Here is a 24,896-nt window from a genome sequence, read left to right as displayed (position 1 = left end):
GATGTGTCTCTCTCAGGGGGATAGAAGCGTGGCTGCCACCCACCACACCTCCCCCTGAGGGTTTCCCAACCACTCCCTGTCCTCCCAACATCCCTCCTCCTCCGTCAATGAGTCCTTCTTTAGCCTTTTGAGAGGCAGGAATGTAGATATTTTTTAATTAGTGACAATTCTCTGTGGCTTTACCAAGACCCTCTGTTTGCCATCATTCTTCCCTGTCCTGCCACTCCTCGTTCCCATTATCCTCTTTTCACTGCCTGCACCGCTCAGCTGCTACCCCCCCCCCCCCCCCCCCCATTCACAACTTCTTACGTTCTTTTGAAAAAATTATACAATGTTTTTAATGTTTTTAATTCCTTTTTTAATTTCTGAACTCCACAAATGTTTTGAAATAATAATAATAATAATAAAAAGGGATATATACTAGTCCGTGACCCATAATAATGGGTCTGTGTGACCCAGAAATGGGTCCCGACTGACGGTTTGGGAACCACTACAGCACCTTCCTATCTCTCCCATCTCCCTCTGTCACTGGCCTCGCATGCAGCCAGGAGCGTGCACACCGGGCCGGGACGCGGTGATGATGAGCCCTGACCTGCTAGCCCTCTCCCTATTGGCTCAGCACCAGGCTGTCACACCACGCTGGTCTGCCACCAATTTCTCTGATTATATCTCACTCTCCAGGGAGGCGTTGTAGCAAAGCGTGCGCGCACATGTCTGTGTGTGTGTGTGTGTGCGCGTGCATTGCATGGGGCAGGGCACTGTGGCCTCCCATTAGCTCCAGTTTGTTTAGTCAATAGTAGCAGGTCCCAGTGGTATTTAGACCTGTCCCCTACCAGAATGGGCCCTGCTGCTGCTCAGAGGGTATTTGGGTGTCTGAGGAGTCAGTCATTGTTACAGATTATAATAGCCATGTTCTCACTGATGTTTGGCTCGGCCTCAGATCTTCATCCGTCCGTCTGCTTAGTGAGATGATAGCGTATTAGTGGTTTGTGAATATACAGTATACTATACACAGTAAATCCTGTGAGTGTTTATTTCACTCCCAGAGTGTACAAACGGAAGTTGGAATGGAAGTCTGTACACTGTTGGAGGTACGAATGGACAAATGAAGTAATGAACACAGAGGGTTTTACTGTGAATGGTTGAAGAAAAGTGAGAGATTTAAAGTAAGATGATTGGATGGCACTGATAAGAAAGTGCTTGATCCATTATCCATCCACGCTTGTTGTCATTTTCCATGACATGTCGTTTGTGTACTTTTTGAAATGAACATGCGGTGCAAACGGATCACGTGGAGAAAAGGCAAATGTGAACATATATAAATGAATCGATTACAACCTTGCTCACGCGGTTCTTGTGTTTCTTTCTGTGTTGTGAACAAAATAATAATGACCTCATTCTCAAGCTGTCGCCACTGGTTTATGACTAGTACGAGGTAAACAGAATAGGCTAAACTCCTTGGAATGGAATGAGTCATACGATGAGATTAGGCTTAAAGTGAATCACAGTATCCCCACGCCAGTGTTGGTGTCACCGTGTCAAACTGGCGACACATTCCTCAATAATACCGCTTTTACCATTACAGAAGCCCTCCAGTTGTCGTGTGTGTGTGTGTGTGTGTGCGTGTGCGCGCGCGAGTACATTTACAAGTGCATGTGACTTAGTTTTCACTTGTGTGTACAGTTTCTTTGCATGTATGTGTGTGCGACTGTGCGTGCGTGGCTGCACGAGCATACAACTCTGTTGGTTCACATTCTGTGTCTAGCCATTTAATCACATGAGATATTTTTCATGCCTTCATTCATGTATTCCGCGCTTCCCCCTGGCTCCAAGGACAGTAATTCTTCGAATTGTTCATTGCTTCTGTTTACCGTCCTCCTTTCATCCCCATCGCCCCATACATCTCCCCAAAGACATAAACATGGCTCTTATTTTTTTATCTTATCTTTTTATTTTTGCTCGTGGTCGTAATATTACCAGATTTAGTGTCTCGCCGGAGGCGAAGCTGGATTTATGAATGCTCTGCATGTATGCGAGGATTAAAAAAGTGGATCTTGGGAATCATGAAAGCATTACAGTGAAGCTTTTAAGGATTACACCGCTATCCTGTTTCTTCTAGAAAGAAGCTCTGGGGGGCAGGGGAATTAAGAAGGACGGGTGTTTGGTCTGAAAACACAGACATCACACGCTCCAGGGCTGGAGGCTGTATTCTGAGGGACGTGCGTGCGTGACAATACACTCCTTAATTGCCTCACTTTTGTGCAAGTTTTGATAATTCAGTCCATTTCACAAAATAATATCTGGTGTATGATTGTGCTTAGTGTACGTGAAGCCTGATCTAGTACTTTTATACCTAGTATTTTCCGCAAACAGTGTGGTCGGTCGTGCATTAGGAAGGGGCTCCCGTGCCACAGGTTTAAACTACTCCACACGCCACGTGCCTGTGGCATCCCTGCTGGGCACGCCTGAGTGGGTCGTGGTTGGATCGTCTTGGGACTCATACCGCCCCCCTCCACATGCCCAGCCCCGGCCTGGTCTGCCAAGCTTCAGCCAGCCAACAGATGCCTCTCTCTCTCTCTCTCTCTCTCTCTCTCTCTCTCTCGCTGCAAACGTCCACACACAAGGAGGGGGGCTGTGGTTTCTCAAGTGCTGCTGATACTAATCGGATCGGGGATGACATATTGCTGCGGTGAAGGGGATTGTCATGGTCCAACTGACATGGGAGCAGGAGGGGCACAGGGTCGACGGGGGGGTCCAGTTAAGGTTAGCGGGGTGGGATGGCAGAGGTGTGTGTGTGTGTGTGTGTGTGTGTGTGTGTGTGTGTGTGTGGATGGAGGGATAGTAGATAGGCTGACATGTAGAGATGTGGCAACATTGATGCCTGATTTATACTTGGTTGTGCATTGAGTGGAGCACCAAAAAGAGACTGTATACATTAAGCTCAGAACGTGTCGCATTGCGATGCGTTGTGAGCTTGTAGATTTCTGAAAAACGTTATTCCTCTGTTCAGATTTAGCTTTTGCTACATCTGACTATGAATATATTGTTGTGTATTTATTGTATACTGTCTATTTATTAATCTGTGCCACGTGATTATGGGTCAAATAAATGATGATGATGGCTATATTCATCCACGCAACTAAGTAAAAATCAGGTCTGAGGGGAATGTTCATATCAGAGGGAGTCCGTTTGGATGAGGATAACACATGCAGCAAAAGTAAAAACCTTGGACATTTTTTCCACAACATCTGGGTGACCACCAGCAAAACACAATCAGCCCAAAAGCACAAGACGGAGAAAGCACATCTAGAACATGAATAGTGTTGCTTTGGTGCTGATGCTGAACTAAGCCCATTAGTGTGAACACCTGCCTTTTCTCTGCTGGTTAAATTCATATGGCTGTATAATGAGCTTTTCTGACTCCAGTCCCCAGACCCACAAGTAAACCTATTATATCTCTCTCATGGCAGTGAGCACCAGACACCAGGTGTAAAAGGACAAGCCCTTTGTCTCTGCTTTATCGTGCACCTGTACCTGTGTGTGTGTGTGTGTGTGTGTGTGTGTGTGTGTGTGTGTGTGTGTGTGTGTGCGTGCACGTGGGCGTGCACGCGCATGTGGGTGTGATGTGTGTATGTTTTAACATGTCATTTTCATGTTCTTTATTTTGCGTGCATTGTACTTGGTATTGAACCAGCTGGTTATTTGACCTTATGCCCTGACGTGACTAGTAACCTCTCAGTGGGAGTTTAGAAAAGCCTAAACGTCTTAGGATAACACCTGGTTGTATAGAAGATTAGCCCGTTGGCACATGTTCAATGGCGGAAGCCAAGGATCAAATTTAGCCTGTTCAAATCATTGCTAGCCAGCTAGCTTCAGACTGACGTGCATGGCTGCATGCATGGCTGCATGCATGGCTGCACACAGACCCAGACGTACACAAGGAAATACCCCGGCACGTTGTGAGTATCTGAGATCAAAGAGTGGTACAAAGGTTAACCACTGTAATGAGAATAGCCAATACAACCAATAACGTATATAGCTCACAACACAACGTGTCACGAGTTTGTAAATAGGCAATTTTAGTTATTTTTGGGAAACGTCTTATAGTGCCAAAAATAGGCATGCCAGGTTTAATGATGTTAAACAAATCACCACCAGGGGACTGGTTGAGTGGATATGGTGTAATGCACAGATCCTGTTAGTGAGTGATGAATAGAAGCCTGAGCCGAAGGACCGAAGTGTGTGTGTGTGTGTGTGTGTGTGTGTGTGTGTGTGTGTGTGTGTGTGTGTGTGTGTGTGTGTGTGTGTGTGTGTGTGTGTGTGTGTGTGTGTGTGTGTGTGTGTGTGTGTGTGTGTGTGTGTGTGTGTGTGTGTGTGTGTGTGTGTGTGTGTGTGTGTGTGTGTGTGTGTGTGTGTGTGTGTGTGTGTGTGTGTGTGTGTGTGTGTGTGTGTGTGTGTGTGTGTGAATATAGTTGAACAGATGGCTACAGGCAAATTTAAAACACAGTTGCACAAATCATACAAGGTCTCTCTCTCACCAGGTTTTACAATCGGGGACGGGGACTGTGATTCAGTTGCATATACTATCAGTTTGTCATAAATACAAAGTTTTTGGAGCATTGTAAAGTGAGTTGCGAGCCCCTGCCCTGCTTTTTCCACGTTGAAACTTAACTGGTGAAAAGGAGCCTGTGTTATAGTGGAGCAACGGGTTACCATGACGGTATAATACAATCACTGGATTTGTCCTGTTGTTGAAGTCTTGGAAAGTCTAGTTTTTTCCCTTTGCTGCATCACTTCTGAGAAAAAGGGTCAGGGCTGTTGAGTCAAACCACACTATAGGGGCTTTACTGTAACCCTCGGCAGTCCATTTAGCCTGCATCTTAACATTTGAGTCAATTATTAAGGCAGCTTTCTCTCATTTGCCGTCAGAGTACTTTAAAGATCTCAGCTGTTTCTATTGTCAGTATTGTATTTCTAAAGCCAGCCTGTCCATGTCTGGCTCTTCTCTGTCAACACTGGTCTCATATGCACGTCAGAAGGATTTCCTGTCTCCCAAGGTGCACCTCTCTCCGCTAGTTGTCGTGTCATGTTCCCTTATGTGCCACAGACGTTACCCTGGTAGCCAGAAGAGATTGTAGAAAAACGTAAACAAACGACCTGAGTTGTTAGTGACTAATGGTGGCAATGCTGTTGTTAGTGGCTTAGAAAACTGAGCTTAATGAGGGAAAAATACATCTGGCTTAAGTTTGACATGCTTGCTTTTGACGAGATTATTTTAGAGGGCCATAACAAGCATAGCCTACCAACCCCTATAGTATCATTAGAACGTATACTATGTAGAAACATATTCTGTACAATGTTTTGGTTTTCTAATTCTCCACCTCATCGTGTAGTAGTGTCATTAAAGGTGCACTGAGTGATATTTGTTATTGAGATGAGATGATGAGATGAGATATACTTTATTATTCCCCGAAGGGAAATTGAAGCGCTACGACAGCATAATGTCAATGTGACACATAAATCAAGCTGGACAGACAGACAGACAGAAAAACAAAAACACTATCAAATTGAAGCGCGTTCTCTCTCCTGATGGGATGACACTTGTAACTACCCTGAAGTTCCCAGGTGTGGAGAACTCCTTTTACTTTTCTTTTTTCTTATAATTTTTATCCCACGATTTTGCAACCCATTGTTTCACCCAGTGTCAATTATCTATTGTAATCCTGGGCGCTACACTTTCTCTGCCAACCTGGGGCAGCGGACTGACCTCATGCTTCCTTCTATGCATGAGTAGTCCAAGCCGCTTTCACCTGACGGGAGAGTTTCCCCGGCCGGACGTAGCGCGTGGAACACGTTATTCCGACAAGTTCCTTTCCCCTCCATCAGGCTGGCTAGGGGGAGGCAGTTTAGAGACCAGGATTACTGTTTTAGGGTACCTACCCTAGGGGACACGGGGAGAACATGCAAACTCCACAGAGAAAGGCCCTTTCGCCAACCCCACCTCGGGTATATGGGCGCTGATGACGCATCAGAACTCCTTTTAAACACTACAACAATAATATAATAATAATAATCAGAATGCAGAACTTTGTTTATACAAAAACCTTTTGCTTTTATCCAAATAATATGACTCCTTCAAGTTTCCTGCTTGGTATGACATGATGTTGATGATGACAATAATGCATTAACCACTTAAACGCTCTAGCATTAGTGAAGTACCCTGGAATCAGCCCTCGGCAAGATTTAGTCTGGCCCCGCTCAGTTGTGATTGGATTTCACTCCCTCCGAAGTAGCGAGGGATCAATCAGGGTCCAGTATGCAAATACGGATGGGGCGTGTTTATCACCAGAGTTTTTTATTGGCTCCTTGGAAATGCACACGGAGATTCCAGACTAATATCTACACTGTGATATCGGTCTAGCCATGCCAGGCTACTAGTAAACTGGAGATGTCACTGTACTTTTTTTTCTTCTGTCTACAAGAAATCAAGCTCAAAACGTTGTGTAATGCATGTAGTGCTTGTGTAAATACTCAATTAGTTTGTCCAAAGAAATATAGAACAAAAAGTAAGGTCCGCACACTGAGTAATGCTCCAAAAGCTTAACAAATATGTTCCTTATAGTGGACATGATGTTTCGAGCCTCTCGTCTCTTCATCAGACCAAAGAAGTATACAATATACATAAAATAAATATATAACAAATTACATCTAATAGAAAATAAATTATATCTATTTTGTAATGCTAATTAGAAAGGACTGTAAATCTATACCTTCAATATCCCAGCCGGGAGACCAAATACCGTGCTGTATTTACCTTAAAAATGAGTGAGTAGCCCTTTAATGACAGTCACTGTACCAAAAAATAGAAATACTGGAGATATTTGGAGACAGAAAGTTTAGGGTTTAACAATTATTTTAGTAGGTATAAAGTCAATTTACATAGAGAATGTTCTACATGGTTCAGAGGATAGTATTTACATTCATAATAATTTAGAGTATTCAAATGGTTCCAAAATGGATCCGAACTGAAAAAATGGATGGAACTGAACTGAACAGCGCCTACAGTATCCTAACTTAATGACTGAGAAGAGACAGTATGGCGACTGAACAAGATATTAAATGGGACAGATTCAAACATAATTTGCCCATAAACATGGATGACATGACATTAATTATGATAAGAGGAACAACGTTGTGTAAACAGGCAGTAGACTATGGGTAAAATGATGATATTGGAGAATAAGGTGACAATATGAATGACACGGTCTGGGCTAAAGTTCTGTCTGTGCTGACCAACAGAATATGATGGAGTGGCCAATCTTGACATGACGTGTAAACAACATGTCAGAATTATCTAACAACATCTATTTACAACATATTTTGTTTTACTTGTCTCCAGTACTTCCCAGGCCGTGCAGTGGTGGTGAACCTCCTGAAGTCAGTGGACATGTGGCTGCAAACTCAGGCAGAGGCTGAAGTGTCCTATAGTGCTCTCAGAGACATGTTGGACAACACCGCACAGGTGGGCCTAATGATCTGTCTGTCTGTCTGTCTGTCTGTCTGTCTGTCTGTCTGTCTGTCTGTCTGTCTGTCTGTCCACATATACGTATACTCTATGTGCATTCACTTTTCCTTGGATGTTAAAATACTGTAGGCATACAGTAGGCATAAACTGAAATACCTTCCCACTGTGTTACTGCTGGTGCCATGCCATGGCCTTCCAAGGTGGAAGGTCACAGTCTTGAATACATCAAGTAGACTCAAATCATATACCTTTTGAAATCTTGATTAAAAAAAAAACACGCACAGCTACAGAACAGACACATACTTACTTCCCATTACTAATGTGTAAAAGTATCCAGATATATTTATGTGTGTACTCCTGCCTTGTCTCAGTGCCAGCAAAATACACAGCCTAAGGATGTATGTGTTGTTGTCTTTGGAATGGAGCCTGCAGCATGCCTATAGTATAGCAGCTCTCGCAAATTGAAACAGTCACTTACTTACATCATTAGCTTTTAGCAGGCGAATCAATGGATCAATGAATCAATGAGAAGGTATGAACCGACTCTACCTCAGAGGAAATGGACTCTGTACACACACACACACACACACACACACACACACACACACACACACACACACACACACACACACACACACACACACAAATCTTTAATATTGACGTGTGAGTAACCCTGTCAATCAAACTACTAGCCGATGGCAGGCAGTGGGGAGAGAGAAACGACTATATGTCAGGGAAAATATGTTGTTGGATTCAACTCTGGATCATTCTTAAAGATGGGGAGAGCCTCTTTATATAAGAGGAGGGCTACGCCATTAACCTGGCATTGACTGGCCATTGATTAGGCCGGGGAACTGCACCCAATCATTTTCATTATCTTGAACTGGTCCTTAGTACTCGGAATATACAAAATACGCATGACCACTTTCAACATGGGTATCACTATTTTAGGAAATTGTAGGACTTTTTTTTAAAGGAATGTACATTTTTGTATTGTATTGTCTCTATTTGCCGTACGAGTAAATATAATAATGGCTTAACAACCCATTAAAACCGCAAAAGCATCGGTGTCATTTTAGATCTTTTGCGCTGGCTATTCAAAAATAGCAGATGTACAAGTCACAGTCACTGTGAGATTGTACATCTGCTATTTTTGACAATTTCTTGAAAAATCTTAAAAGTTTAGTGATTTAGAAGGCATTTGTATAGAATTGGCCTCAGGTCTTAATGGGTTAAGTGGTTAAAAGTGTCTCTTTGTGTGTGCGTGTCTCTCTCTCTCTCTCTGTCACTCCCTGTGTCTCTCTGTCAGCTTCCATACACTGCCCTGCCAGAGGCAGTGAGGTGGGTGGGCTGCCAAGGCTCCAAGCCCTACTTCAGACGCTACCCCTGTGGGGTGTGGACACTCTTCCACATTCTCACCGTCACGGCCAAGAAGTCTGCTCAATCAGCAGGTAACACACACACAACTAACCATCTCTGGGCCTGGATCAAGGAAAAAGAACTGATGCACATCAATAATATAATAATACAAAATTATTATTTTGTGTGTGTGTGTGTGTGTGTGTGTGTGTGTGTGTGTGTGTGTGTGTGTGTGTGTGTGTGTGTGTGTGTGTGTGTGTGTGTGTGTGTGTGTGTGTGTGTGTGTGTGTGTGTGTGTGTGTGCACATTACACAACCAATGTAGCGTGACATGGGCTTTGGCGGTATCCATTCTGCTACCAGTTGAGCTGCCTATAGCTCTCCTGGGACTCATGCTTCATCCCTCTTTAACAGGTTGAATGCCAGCAATATTGAATATACGGGCGTCTTTCAGGCTAGACTGCTTATGTTTAAAGTTACCTTTGAACAGCCAGCTCACCGATAGCTGAGTTGCTTGTCATGAAAATCCGCTTTAAAACTTTTTTAGTGTAGAAAAGTATTCCATAGCGGCGATCACAACAACAGCCCGGGCAGCGCACGGCTACTTCCTCCGGCAGAATCGCTCCCAGATTGGAGTCCCATTGTAAACAATGGGAGTCAATTTCCCATAACCCTTTGCACACCGGCGCGACAGACCTTTTTGCGATGACGTCATCAAAACGCGTCCCATATCCCATTCTGCCTGGTGGATTGCCCGTATGACTTACAACTGATTAAAAACGTGGATTAAAAAATTAAAACATAACTCGGGCAACTTGCGAATCGCAGGGAAAGTGTTCTACAATTAATGAACTCGGGCAACTCCTGAATAGAAGTCAAAGTGTTAACTCACCACAGCCCTGCAGCTCACAGCCGCACAGCCTGGGCCCGGTGGTGCGGCTGCAGGGGCAAAGATGCAAAACTTCGACCTATGTGAAGAGATCAATGTTATGTGCCATGTGATGTGTTCTGTGTATTTCTCCACAAAATGTTGACATTTTCAAACAGTCTCATGTATATTTCTCCAGGAAATGTTGACGTTGTCAAACGATGACAATTACAAATGGGATGTGTATGTCCGGTTACATGAAACGTTATCGTTTCGAGTGGGTAGGTTAAGGGGATATTGGAGGTAAAGGGACAGTCTGGACAGAAAAAGGGACAGAGTACATTGTCGGTAAAAGGCACAGAGTACATAGTTCGAGGGGATATTGTGGTAGAGGAGGGAAGAGGCGAAGGGGTGGGAGGGGTGTAGGAAAGAAAGAAAAGGAGCCGAGTGAAAGAAAAGAGGCCATTGAAAGGTCAAAGAAAGGGTGGTCTGGGGACGAGTGCTTTGTAAAGCTTTGCAAACAAATGAACCATGGAATGTTTGGTGGAGTGTTTGTTTGCACAGACGACGATGTAGCGACACACTTAAGAACAGGCGCACGTACTCACATGCACCCGCACAGACGAGCACAAGTTTGTTGTTCTCTTCAATATTGTTATTTATTTGTTCCAGCAGAACGGTACCTATTAAAGGTTATTATGTTAGATTAGTGGAATGTGACTAGTGGTTAATAAAATAGGCAGATGATTTCAGAGGTTGATATACTGCTCTCACACATATGCACGTACACGCACGCACGCACGCGTGCACACACACACACACACACACACACTGAGGTTAATCCCAGGGTTTATGGACCATCACGTGACCTGCAGATGGACTGGCCGACAAACAGGGGGTCCATCTGGCCCCCCACCGTGTACAAGCTTAACTGGTGGAGACATAGACAAAGACACATAACAGCATTAACCACAGCTCATTATACACAGATACTGTATGCACTGATATTAGGGCTGTCACCAGTAAAGATGTAATTGTGTTTCTGTCATTTGGCTTTTAGTTTTAACACATTCACTGCCAGGTATTAATTAATTCTTCCCAAACCGCAAGTGTTTTTGAGTGAAACTCTTATTTTGAAGGCCCACCGGGACCCGAGACGTGAAACGGAAGTTAAAGAAAATCGCTGTGTTGTGACAGAAGGTTGTTCATTTCAGAAAAATGAATGTTGTAACTGCGCTCATTGGCTCTTTAGTTATGGGCCGTTGAATGAAGCTTGTTTTGACCAAAAACGCAATCTGTGAAAAGAATCTGAGATAAATGCATTTTTCTAAATCACCATGCTTCCTCTAATGGAAATGGATGTGCTAAGTCCAGAACAAAAGAAAACGCTTTAGCTGTAGTAAAATATGGTTTGTGACTGTTGAGGTCCTGAGATAACTGCCTCTCCACCATTCACACAGAGTGTTAACTGTATTTAATCTCTCTGATAGGGCTATCCCATTCACTTAGATTATTCATCTCAATATGGGGTTAACCCAGCTCCCCATGACTCCTGGCCCATATAACCGTGGGAATCCAGTGTGTGGTGGGCCGGCATTGGTATTAGCAAGCTTTCAGGTTCAGCACAGGTTTATGGCATATTTTGTCCTCTCCATCACTATTCAATGTACTGTAGTATAGGCCTAACTGTAGATTATGATATTGAATTCAATAACCTAATCCACTTCAAAAGAATACTCCCCGCCTACAAGGCACTGAACCACTGGCTCCTACGGGTCTGGTGACGCCAACCTCCTGACGGTCCCCAAGCACCCAAGCTGGGGAGATGCATGTGGCTTTTTCTGTTGCTGTCCCATCCCTGTGGGATGGAGTGGGCTCCCAACACTATCAAAGAAGCTCCTCACCCTCCAATCCTTCAAAACTCTCAAAACCCATGCCACCTCTTCAATATGGCTTTCCCCAGCTAACTGCACTGTACTGTTTTACAGTAGCAGTGATTCTATTGATTTCACTCTCATAGACATAGCCTTTTTTGTGATTTATCTAATAAAGTTGATTATTTCTGTTGTTGTTTTCTCCTCCTCCAGGTAAAGCGTCTTTGGGTACCTTTATTTATTCTAGAGAGACATTGATGTTTCCCTCATTTGCAGTGTCGTTGAGATACAGTACAACATAATACAGCATTTTCAAAGCAATAAACAAAAACAACAAAACAGAACAGCAACATCTAATACATGTTTTAAAACAGTTGCACACTTGTGTGTAAGTCTGCAATCAAAGATTTAAATTGACCGTAAGCTGTAAGTCATCATTATTATTATTATTATTATATTACATTTTTCTTTGATATGTTCTTTTCCTGCCATCTTGCCCTTTCCCTCCAGGCCCCCAGGAGGTACTGCAGGCAATGAGAAGCTATGTTCACCACTTCTTCGGCTGCCGACCGTGTGCAGATCACTTTGAGAACATGGCACAGGATGGCATGTCGGTGGGCTCTCCGTCCATGGCCGTCCTCTGGCTCTGGTCCAGCCACAACCGTGTCAACAACAGACTGGCAGGTATGGGGGCGAAACACTGCCATTTCAATGATGATACTTGAAAAGGTTGCCTACCCAGGGCCCGCAAACTTTGGAAGTCAAGGAATCCAGGGAGCTTGGTTTATTGGCCAAAACATTAAGTGTGCTATTGTAGCGGAGTAGCGCCACCATGAGACTGAAGTGAAAGATTTGGGTGGAGGTTCTTCCTTTGCCTATACTGTGAATGTATGGGCAAAGTTTCACATTGATCAAATGGCTATAGAGATAATGTGTACCGATTTGCGTGATGTTTGGAAAGGCTATAACAAGCCGATCAGGGCAGAGGTTCTGCTCTGGCATCCAGGGGCTGTGCGTGCACAGTTTCACTGTGATCGGTCCAACAGTGCCGGAGATTAGCTGTTCACAGACACAAGGACACGCATGGATGGACGGAACGGTAATGTTGACGGTGTCAGAGCCAATCAGAGAGTGTCATAACCGTAATGTTGACGGTGTCAGAGCCAATCAGAGAGTGTCATAACCGTAATGTTGACGGTGTCAGAGCCAATCAGAGAGTGTCAGAACCGTAATGTTGACGGTGTCAGAGCCAATCAGAGAGTGTCAGAACCGTAATGTTGACGGTGTCAGAGCCAATCAGAGAGTGTCATAACCGTAATGTTGACGGTGTCAGAGCCAATCAGAGAGTGTCATAACCGTAATGTTGACGGTGTCAGAGCCAATCAGAGAGTGTCTCAGAACCGTTGCAGAAAGGTAACAGATTCTCAAAGACAGTCCTTGGATTGAATCCTCCTAGAAATCATTTTGTAGAGTCAAATCAAACCTGTCTGGCACTTAAAAATTAAAAGAGGCCGGGGGGTGACAATGGTGCCAGTGAATCCTTTAAGTTTTGCGCCAAGTTATTGTGTTTATATTATATTCCTTATACTGTATGTCCAGGCTGTATGTTGTTGTTTTACCCAACATAAATAATGCAGGTTGACGGGTTTGAGGGGGCCTGTTTGAGAAGGCCCCCGACGGCCGGCATCGCTTCCTCCTCCTTCAGTGATAGGAGAAAGAAGCGACGCGCGGCCGCCGGGGGGGGGGGGGGGGGGCAAACCGACTGGAAAACAGGATCGGTATCGGCCGATTAAAAAAATTAATAATCGGTGACCGGGATCGGCCCCAAAAACGTGATCGGAGCACCTCTCTATTTATCTGCACGAGTCAAAAGGCAGTGCTTTTGACATTTCGTCACACGGGTCATCTTAGTTAGTTTAACATGTAGCTTTACACAGACACCCCCCCCCCCCCCTCCAACCCCCCTGTTTATTCATATGGTTTTATGAGGCACAAGCCTGTCATTAACAGCCCACTTTGTTAAATCACTTTGTTTTGTGTTCTTTGTGGTGCGCCGGCCGCCCCCTCGTCTTTCTCACTGACAGCTTGGTGTCCTGAACAGCAGGGGACAGAGGGGGCCATACACACGCTCTGCCCAACACAGCCTGTATCCGCTCCCTAGACAGTTGTCCACTGTTACTGCACAGCTCTTCTGTCCCTCTCTACTACCCCTCTCTCTCTCTCTCTTCCTCTGTCTCTCTCTCTCTCTCCCTCTCTCTCTGTCTCTGTCTCTCTCTCTCTCTCTCTCTCTCTGTCTCCTCTTCGTCTCCCGGGACTCATATCCGCCACTTGACAAGTGATATGGTACCATCCTCCTAGAAAATACCCCACAGGGACCAGTCTGCGTTGCGCCACACACACACACACACACACACACACACACACACACACACACTCACAAAACACACGCACGTGTGCGTACACACACACACACACACACACACACACACACACACACACACACACAATTCCCAAGATGTTTCAAGGCAGCAGGTGGCACACGCCGCAACACAAGCATCAAGCCACCCCTTCAGTTAATGCCCCTCCCATTTTACACGCACATATACATGTGGATTGTGGACACACACACGCTAAATTAATATACTTGTGAGGACATTTAATAAATGCAATTTCTTACCTTTCTGCATTTTGTTTTACCTTAACCCTAAAGCTTGAGTTATACAGTCCGCCTATTCCTATTCCTAACCCCAAAGTGAATCTGTTCCTAATTGTAAGCCTAAAGGTCCTTACACAAGGTCCTTAAACAACCTGGAAATGCAAAAAAATAACCATAACCATTAACCATAAACCAACCATTACTCTAGTGAGGCACAGACAATTTTGCCCTCACAAGTATAGCAATACAAGGACACACACACACACACATCCAATGCAAATCCCTCCTCCCAAGGCTGGGTCAAGTTGTGGCGTGTGGCTGGGTTGCTCCTCCACTGGGAGCTAGGTGGGTGGATCATAATGTATGGCTGTCTTACGAGCAGCGAGTATACGCCCCGAGGGAGAGCGACGCGCACATCCCCCCCTCCCCTCCCCCCTCCCGCCGCCCCTCCATCCTCTAATACAGTGCCGCTCTTTAGCAGGATTCCACGCCTCCCCTTTCAGGGGCAGCCATGCGTGAAGAGGCAGCTATTTGTAAAGCAGCCCAACAATTAATTTAGCTGGCAACAAAGAGGCCCCCGGGGCCCTGAGCCCGGCCCGGCAGCGGCAGGGTGAAGAGCAGAGAGAGGCAGCGGAGTCCTGTTGCTGCTTGTCAACAGGCTGACATTCTGCACAGGAACATCCCAGCTGTTTAACTAATGTAACAAACTGAGTTACAGATGGATGAATCAACACTGAGGATTTTACTCATTTATTGGCATTTCTCCCGACCATCACTTTTACACTCTGGGTTAAATTGAGAGTTTTAAACCGATTGTAAAATTGACCATCACGGTTCCATATGGGTCCATATTTACGCCCTCAGAGGTAAATTGACAGTGTGCGTGCGTGCATGTGTGCACAAGCATGATGCTCGTATACAACAATGCGCTTAGTTGTGTGCACATGTGCTTGCACTGTGAGTTGTCTTTTTTTATTCATAAGAAACCAAGATGCAATAGCCTGGTAAACCCCTACAGTTTATTGACCAGGGTTCTGCAGGGACCTGTACTTGGATCCCTCTTTTTTCCCCTCTTTTTTACAAAAATAAAATAGCAGATCTACAAGCTGTTTTAGCTGAACGTTGGCCCATTATGACATGCTCAGAATAGGGACGCTATAGGGGTTATGTTGTCGTCATACAATAAACATCCCACCAGGGTCTTGGATCATTGTTTTGTCTTTGTCCATTTAAATGAACTTAAAGAGCCAGTTTGCAGCAGGCTGCCTTACTTGCTCGCCAGTTATGGCTTCCGTGCACATTAGGTGATCCTCACTTGCAGCATTACTGCTGAGGAGGCTGGTTTGACATGCTGAACAATACATATTTATACGTGATGAATATGTATGTCTTGGCAATGACATCTTCCTGACAGGCCATTGTGGCAATATCAATATGTCTACTATAGCTAAAGTCACCCTGGCCACAAACATAGCCAGCTGATTAGAATAAACAGAGATGAGAGGCACGGGCAGCATTATGAGAGGAGGTGTGTGTGTGTGTGTGTGTGTGTGTGTGTGTGTGTGTGTGTGTGTGTGTGTGTGTGTGTGTGTGTGTGTGTGTGTGTGTGTGTGTGTGTGTGTGTGTGTGTGTGTGTGTGTGTGTGTGTGTGTGTGTGTGTGTGTGTGTGTGTGTGTGTGTGTGTGTGTGTGTGTGTGTGTGTGTGTGTGTGTGTGTACGCTCTCACCTGCTGCTGAAATGTATAAAGCACGTTAGCTCACACACACGCGCACATGCACATAGATACACACAAACAGTCCATCCAGGACACCGTAAAATTGATGTATCCCTTATGTAAAGTGCTGTATGCAGAGTACATACACACATGCATATGACTTGGATTAATCTGGAGAGAGGGCTGGGGGAGGGGGAGGATGTAAATTGACAGAGCCATAAAGTGACAGACCTGCTACTGCTCTGCTTCTCTCTTGTGGGTGCTTCACGTACGTGCACACACACACACACACGCGCGCGCTTTGACCAACACAAAAACACCCACATGAGGGAATCAGTTGTGTGTGTGTGTGTGTGTGTGTGTGTGTGTGTGTGTGTGTGTGTGTGTGTGTGTGTGTGTGTGTGTGCGCATGCGCATGTACAGTGCACAGTAGGTTGAGATCTTGCCAGCCTGTTTTGCAAGAAAGCAGGGGTTTGGGGTGGCCTGGGGTCTGCTGAATGAAAACATGTAAAGCACAAAGTTTCTAATTGATTAGAAGGACAGCTCCCTGTGGAGGTGCCTGCTGCTCTCACATTCAATTTAGAGATTGGACTGCCTTCAAACGGGTGTGGAGGTACTGGACAGGAGCTCCGCAGTGCAAGATGCGTGTGTGTGTGTGTGTGTGTGTGTGTGTGTGTGGTGGGGGGGGGGGGGGGGGGTGTGTTTGGGGTTGCTGTCCACTTCAACCACATCTATTATCTCGCCACTCCTCCATCTGGGACATCCCAGAAGCCCATTGATCATTGTTAAACCCTGTCACACACAGACACACACACACACACACACACACACACACACACACACACACACACACTGACACACACACACAGTCACACACACAAGCAAGCGAGCACTCCTGTGTTATCCACCACCACCATGCACACATGGTGCGTGTATATATACACACACACCCACGCTGTGCATATACACACATGCACTTAGGTATAAGCACATGCCTACATACATATATGTATATAGGCACTTAGTGTTTATGAGCCTTGTGACAGGATCAAATGGGATCAGCATATATTGCATCCAGGGCACCACACAATCTCATTCACAACCCATTGCTCCAACAATAACAAAGGTTCGATATAAAGAAAAACAATGTATGGGCCTTGAAGTTTTACACTTTTATGGCCCTTCAGTTTGCATAGCTTAGCTAGCCTGCTACAGTACATATACAGTACATATACAGTACCGTGTGTACTATCTTCAGCCAACATATTGAATACCATGAGAATGCAAACAAACCATCATGAAACAAAACTGAAAAGTATAAATATACTGTACGTTATGCTCAATCCATATTCAACATAACATTGTCATTGTGTGTCTAGCATGCACGGTAACAATGTGTTCCTCTCTCCCGTGTCTCCCAGGTGCCCTTAGCGAGGACCCCAACTTCCCTAAGACCCAGTGGCCGTCTCCAGAGGTGTGTTCAGACTGCCACGGGGTGAGGACTACTGGGGAACACACCTGGAACCACGACAAGGTCTTCTCCTTCCTCCTCTCCTACTACTGCCCTGAGGGCGTGCTCACAGGTACGATGCAGGTGGTGCACTGTGTCCTAATTGCATGTGTAGCGAGCAGGCATCCAACACAAATTACAATAAATTAAGTTGTCCTATAACCAGAGTGTCCAAAGCTCGTACCACCATATGATACTACTAATACTATACCCTTCATGTGTCTCTCTCAAAGGATGCTTTGCTGCTTCAACTCATTTGCTGCCAGAGTTTCTGTTTTTTTTGCTTTTACTAGTTTTTGAGTCTTTTTCCACTACTCTTTCAAGAGCCACATAATATTTTAAATATCTCAAAAGAAACAAGACAAGTCTCTACTTTCATCGGGGGGAAAAGGTCTGTCACCCCGATGTTCCATTCTTTAGTTATTGGCAGTTGAATATAGCTTGTTTTCACCAAAAATGCTGTCTGGGAACAGAAAGCAAAGAAAAATGTAAAACAAATATAAATCCATATAGACTAAACCGGCTTGGATTCTTTTAGATCACGTTTATGTTATTTCCGGGTGTCCTCTTTTTCGGAAGTCCTAGGATCAGTCATATAGGTTGCGGAAGAGCGCCCTGAATTGTAAACACTTAAAACATCAAATGACGTATGCGTCAATGGCACTCTGTGCATTGAAATGACGTATAGAGTGCCATTGACGGGTACAGGCTTTAGTTTAGACATACTATTAGTCCGACTCATTAGACCAACAACTTACCTCAAACCCTAACCTAACCATAACCGCAAGCACGGGAGCAGCGCATGTCCGGTCCACATGTCGGTCCATTGGTGTGTCTAATCTGCGTGTGCATCCCCTCATCTGTCCCTGTAGCTATCATCAATATCCACATGGCATGAGCTCAGTCATGCTTTAATATGCAATTTGAGAAAATAACCAAACTGAGAATGAGCATATGAATGTTAAGTTCATATGTCGAGGAGATATTAGTCTATGATGATCATTGCATTTCATCTACCTCTCCTTTCCAGGTGATGTTTTGGTTAGCAAAGATCATTTTCCCAGCACCCTCTGGTCTAACTAAATTGCTGTGGACACATACCCCTGAATACAATTTGTGCACTGCATTTGCGGAGAGTTTGGAGATTTTTGCTCCAGGCGTCAGTAGTTTGTTTCTTCCTTCAGAGTTGAACGAGGGGAGCGAGTAGACTTGAAAATAATGTCCTGTGTTTCCCCTCTGCTCCCCAATGCCCTCTTAGACTACCTAGACGACGACGACCAGGTGCTGACCAAGCAGCGGCAAAGGATCGAGGCATGGCAGCTGGAGAAGGATGCTCAGGCCGTGGTCAAAAGGATGGCCAGGGAAGCCCTGGACTCAATCACCAGGTCTCCAACCTCACAACCCACTGTGGACGAGGAGGAGGAGGAGGAGGAGGAGGAAGAAGAAGAGGAGGAGGAAGAGGAGCCGATGGTTGAGGAGGTGGCCGTGAGAGAAGGAGGAGAGGCCACGGCAGCGGATGAGATGGGGGGCAAGCGATGGGCGGAGCCTGATCCTCAGCAGACGGGGCGCCGACGTCAGCAGGCCCAGAGGAAGCCCAGCGTGGTGGGGCTGAGGCTGCGAGACGCCCAGGAGGACATCGTGGACCTGGACTCCTTCGTCAACCAGCACTACAAAGCCAAAGCACTGCGGGCGGCCGCCGCCGCCTCCACCAGGGTCAAGCGGCGCAGCTTGCAGCGACAGGAGGAGCGAGAAGCGGGCCCCGGGTTCGGCCTCGGGGGGGAGTCGGATGCTGGGATGAGGATGGTGGGGCTGGAGCCCATGGAGCCAGACGCGGGCACGGGCCAGCAGAGGAAGCGTCTGCAGAAACGAGGACTGACCGGCCAGTATGTCGGTCACGTGGAGGACATTGAACCAGGTCGTCAGTCGCGCCCCCAGAGCCACAGGGGGCGCTGGATGTCAGTGCTGAGCATTGGCTTCTCCAAAGTGGACATCAGCCTGTGTGTCATCCTCTACTCCCTGTCGTCCATGTGCCTCCTGGCCATGTACCTTTATTTCAAGAATCGCCTCAGAACACGACGGGCCAAAGTGTCCCTGCCCTGAAAGCAGGTACTTTAAGAGACCTACTACCACTATGCTGACATGCGTCTCAACTCTCTACAATGATTACAGTCCCATTAGGGTAGCATTGGGGTTAGTATAACAGGATGACTGTCCTAAGCCTTCTACTTAGACATTGACCAGAGTAGACAAAACACCGTGTTTTTCATCATCGCCGTCACCATCGCCTGCCGCTGTGGTTGTGTTCAGGTATATCTAATAAGTGGAGAGGTAGAGTTGCCTTAAATTGTGCAAACTTGCTGGTGGCATGTGCCAATCTAAAAGCTGTGCTCTCCAGTTCCTCCACTTTTAGAATATTAATTTTAAGCCTAATTTATGCATTTTCTGAAAGGGGATGTCAATGTTGTGTTTTTTATTTTATTTTAAATTCTGAAAATACATCATTTTTGTAAAGAGCCATGACACCTTTTGGCAACACATAAATCATACATGAGCAAGACTCTCTCATCAGGGTAGTTGTTGGTGTTTGTGCAATTTAAAATGTATAACCCCGACATCTCTGTTTTGGGCAAATTACACATTTTAAACAATTTTAAAACTTTTAATTCATTCAAAGAAAGTTCACATAGGCTCACACATTGTATGCTTGTACAGTACGGTTATTTCCACTATTTATCAAAGAAGTATTCAGGCATACCCCCCCCCCTCATTTTTTACTAATTGAACACTGGTTGTTTTAAAGGACAGTCCGTTGTCTTTCTGAGTTGCATTTGACCACTTACAGTATGAAGGATGAAATCTGTATCTCAATTGAGAATAAGTGGACTTTTTATGAGGCTATACAGCAAATGTGTGTATTGTGTAAGATAGAGATTTTCTTTTTTTCTTTTTCTTTTTGTTGCTATAGTTATAATGAAAGGAATTTATGAAGAGTTTTCTTTGTGGTCATAAAAGACTGTTGGGCCACAGCTGAAGCATATATCTGCACTATTTCTACTGAGAAATAATGAAACATTAAATTATCATTCCATGGCAATAAAAGAAAAGCAGGTATGATCTCTCTTAAACAGTATAGCAAATTATTCTGAAATTGGCCATATGATTTGCTAATAGCAGAATATAATGACAGTACCCTGATAGTTGAACTGTGTTTTGTAATCCCAGAACTGGTCTCAGGTCAGCATCATGATTTAATTTCTCAACAAGCCTCATTTAACCACATGAAACCCATCCCTGTTCTGGCTTGAATATTCGCAGAACATTAGCTGATCTACAATCTCATCTTTTCTGATGAATTGAATATGAAGGACCCCAAAGGGACAAGACATATCCACATAAATAAATTCCAGTTCAACAATGAACATTTGCTAATAATTTAATTGCCACACTTTGAGGTGGCTTGTGTTATGTGCATCATTACATCACATCGCTGAGTCCAAATAACAGCTGCTTCATACAATCCTATTGTTGATGAAGTTTTGTGCAAAGCACATATGTTCACACAGGACACAGTTCTAGAATAAGCTGGATTTAGTTTTGGCTGTTGTCCATTAAGCTTTTACTGGTGTTATTCATCTCAAAGCACAGTTTCATTTTGCTTTGCTTTTCTGAATCAATAAAACATATTTTTGATAAGGACATTTAGTTGTTTTCTTTTTCCTGCATTGCTGCTCTGACAACTTTCTACCCGTTGTGCAATGTGTTGAAAATGAAATAATCAGATAATTGAGAGGTGATTCCTCTTATTCATTACCTTTTGATCATGAAGGCATGTATACAGTATGTGTCTCACATTGGGTTAGACAAACAAATGTTAAAGAATTAAACTCCCCATTCGGCACACTCTGCCAGACAAGTAGGCAGAAACACATGGCCTCCATACATCTGAAGTGTCTCGGATGTCAAAACATCTCCATCTCAGACACTTTGAGCCTTTTCTGAACAACATGGCCATGTTTGGTTTGTTGTTTTGAAGCGTCCTGCCAGGGTGTGTGGCATGGCGGAAGGGACAGGGGGTCTCAGATGTAGGAATAGAGGGGTTAAAGGCTGCAAGGTTTGAAGGAAAAAGCCTGTTGCCATCTGCTGTGCAGCGCAAGCTAAATCCTAACAATTTCATTGGGATTATAGCAAGTGAGTAATCCAGCTTTCCTTTAGGACTAGAGGGGAGAGATTACCCTTGAGGATTAGCTCCCAGCAGATAATAAACTTTATTAAAACGCAATCGGCTTTCAGGGCCCCTCTTCTTCCCTTACACACTTAAAGGTGGGCCCTGCTGGGGGCCAGCGGCCAGCCCATGGACCCTCGGGAGAAGGCAAGAGGGAGGAGAGGTGGATGAAAGAGGGCGTACTCTGGGTGATAGAGTTGGATGGATGCATAGATAAATGGATGGATGGATGGATAGATGGATTACACCAAGCCCACCTGAAAGACAGTCGATGCTTGATCTGAAGCTTTGTATTTCCTGGAACATTGACTTGACTCCCGTGACTTGCACCCTCCCCGCCACAACCACCACCAACCCACCAGTATCAGGCCAACAGTACAAGGCTGCGTTGGTGACATCGTTGGGGTACCGCAACACTAAGGCCATACAAGCACGCACGTGCACACACACACACACACACACACACACACACACACAGGATTGATTGATATCCCTACATTAAAGAAGGTGAGCACCAGGCCTAGGCAGCTGTGGATCTCTGGCCTAATCAAGCTTCTCAGAAACTGATCAAATTAAGTCCTCATTCACACTTTATGGTTGCAGGGTTGGACTGAGGAAAAACACATCGTCAGACAGAAATGATATAGGCTTGTATCTCTTTCCTTTTACAGACATACTTATGCGTGGAGGTGTGAATATATATCTTCCTGATTTTAATATCGGCTTCAGGCGCTTCTTTTTATTACTTGGCAAACTGTCAACCTACAGGAGAAATGATGTACCCTCTCAAACTTTTATGTGCGTGTTTGTTTATCATTTGTTTTGCTATACAGGTAGCACAACGATTTACTACTTCCTTATTAGATCATTTTCTTCACTGTTGCTATTATTGAATCAATTCAATTGAATCAACCTTTAGATTTTGAGTCTGTGGGTCTGTTGTGTTTTGGTAATAGTACTTTTCTCCCTGACGACTGATCTATTAATCTATTTAAATGTCTACCTGGCTTGTTATAGGATTGGAGTCAGTGCAGATTGATGGTCACCTACTACTACTTAGAGCACTGAAGCCTTTTCTAAAGCCTGATTTATACCTTGTACGACGACGGTGTTGATCTGCTATTGTATAGATTTGTGGGTATTATGCAGGAGGAGACAAAAAGATCCCACGGTATATTCTGAAACTCTCTCTCTTTCTCTCTCTCTCTCTCTCTCTCTCACACACACACACACACACACACACACACACACACAGGGGCGGCCTTAAGGATCGGGAGGCCCCTTTCATGACGTCATAATTGTAATAATTAATAATACTTTTTGTTAATGTGTATTATCGGACTTCAAAGCATGAACAGCATACACAGCAGAGGCAACCGATCAAGCACACCACACCATTGAGCTAAGGCACCTTTGGGCATTCAGCACATGTCTCCTGGTGCTTTTGAGTGTTTCTTTTTTCATTCGAGCCTTGAAAAGTTCAAATTACTGAAGGACTGATCATTAGACCACTGCACCATCAGCCAGACACTCAGCCAATGTCTCCTGGTAATTTTGAAGTGATCTTTTGTTTGTTAGCCTTCAGTTAGTAAAGTTAAAATAACACAGAATCATATTTGTCAAAAGGCCCATGGAGACTCACTGCCAATCCAGCAATCAAGGCTGAGTGGCTGGCACCTTGCTCACTGCACACAGGTGTGGGAGGCTACAAATAGGACTAGCTGCACTCACTCATTCATGCATGCTTCACCACACCGGCTTGTTGTCTACCAACCTCCAGCACCATCTCTCTCTTCACCCTCCAACTGTGTGCGTCCACGAACCAAACGTGAGTCAGAAAGCCTCTGGAAACCCAACTGTTTATTCATTGCCATAATCACCCATCATGGACTCACTGCACTGCCCATGTGCTTTGTAGTTTGGCTTGGATGTTTGCCACAGGTTATTGTTTACACTATGACCAGCAGTTCTTTGAGTTGTTTATTTCCTTAATGGTTTATTGAATTGAACTGTGGACTAATAGACCTAGTGTTTGGCCTGCCTAACTGCATCACACAGATGTGTGTTTATATATATATATATATGTGTATATGTATATGTGTGTATATATATGTATATGTATATGTGTGTATATATGTGTATATATATACTGTGTATACGACATATTATATTCCTATATATACAGTATATAGATATATGTGTGTATTGTGTATGTGTTTGATATTGGATGATAATCGGATGTTTCTTAGCGCTGTTGACACACACACACACACACACACAGGTGCTGTCAACACAAACTGAAGTCAAACACGCTTTCCTCTGAACGTACTGAGAACTAAATGTATGCCGAAGAATTAACAATAATAGGGCCCACTGAATGTTATTGGTTATTTGTTTTTTTTAGAAAGCAAATGTTTACCACAAAATTGCATATAATGCACAGAATACATAATGCATTCTCTGTGGTAATAATGTCTGACTGCAACACTGCTGATCACACCTGCGTCAAATGAAGCACCAGCATGGTGAGTGACAGATTCAAGTATAGATAGTATGGGCTGTATTTTGCGTGTCTTAAGTACCAGGTCTTATTCCCTAACTTGAGTAAACTAAAGACCTGGAGGCGTGATCAATGCCATTTTGCTATTCCGAGTGGCCAAGGAGCATTGATCACGCCTCCAGGTCTTTAGTTTACTCAAGTTAGGGAATAAGACCTGGTACTTAAGACACGCAAAATATATCTCATAGTGGCTGTGGAAGCTACAGGTCTCCTGGCCCATAGCACTTACCCTACCCCCTTAGATAGCATTTCTGTAGACTTAGATAGCATTTTATACAGACTTATAGCATGTTATGTAGACAGCACTATAATTGCATTGTATGTAGTCATAGCACGCCATAGTATATATGTATAGCATAGTATATATGTATAGTTTATATGTATAGTTTCATTATATAGATATTCCACTGTTACTTTCTTAGCTTACGCATGTTTCATGATAAATGCTTTTATGTGATGTATTCCCATGCTTTTTTGTTCTTGCTTAATGTAATCTGGATTAAGAGCGTCTGCTAAATGCCTAAATTGTAAATTGTAATTGTCTCCCCTTGATGGATTAATGTTGTGGCTGGAATAAATACTTTCAAGTTCATGTTAAGATTAGGCGAG

At 44.3% G+C, this 24,896-nt stretch overlaps 1 protein-coding gene across 1 annotated transcript in view; it reads left to right on the top strand.

Annotated features, from left to right (window-relative positions):
- qsox1 (quiescin Q6 sulfhydryl oxidase 1) overlaps positions 1 to 21,201 on the top strand; it is a 30,617-nt gene extending 9,416 nt beyond the window's left edge. The window contains exons 9-13 of the mRNA XM_080770400.1: positions 7,400 to 7,522; positions 8,835 to 8,976; positions 12,136 to 12,309; positions 17,417 to 17,578; positions 18,764 to 21,201. Of these exons, the coding sequence (XP_080626526.1) occupies positions 7,400 to 7,522; positions 8,835 to 8,976; positions 12,136 to 12,309; positions 17,417 to 17,578; positions 18,764 to 19,605 (1,443 nt within the window). The 3' untranslated portion in view covers positions 19,606 to 21,201. The remainder of the gene's footprint in view (positions 1 to 7,399; positions 7,523 to 8,834; positions 8,977 to 12,135; positions 12,310 to 17,416; positions 17,579 to 18,763) is intronic.
- The last annotated feature ends 3,695 nt before the right edge of the window (positions 21,202 to 24,896 follow it).

This window comes from Protomyctophum bolini, assembly GCF_963924005.1.
Source record: "Protomyctophum bolini genome assembly, chromosome: 8".
Lineage (NCBI taxonomy): Eukaryota > Metazoa > Chordata > Actinopteri > Myctophiformes > Myctophidae > Protomyctophum > Protomyctophum bolini.
This window is presented reverse-complemented; position numbering and strand designations above follow the sequence as displayed.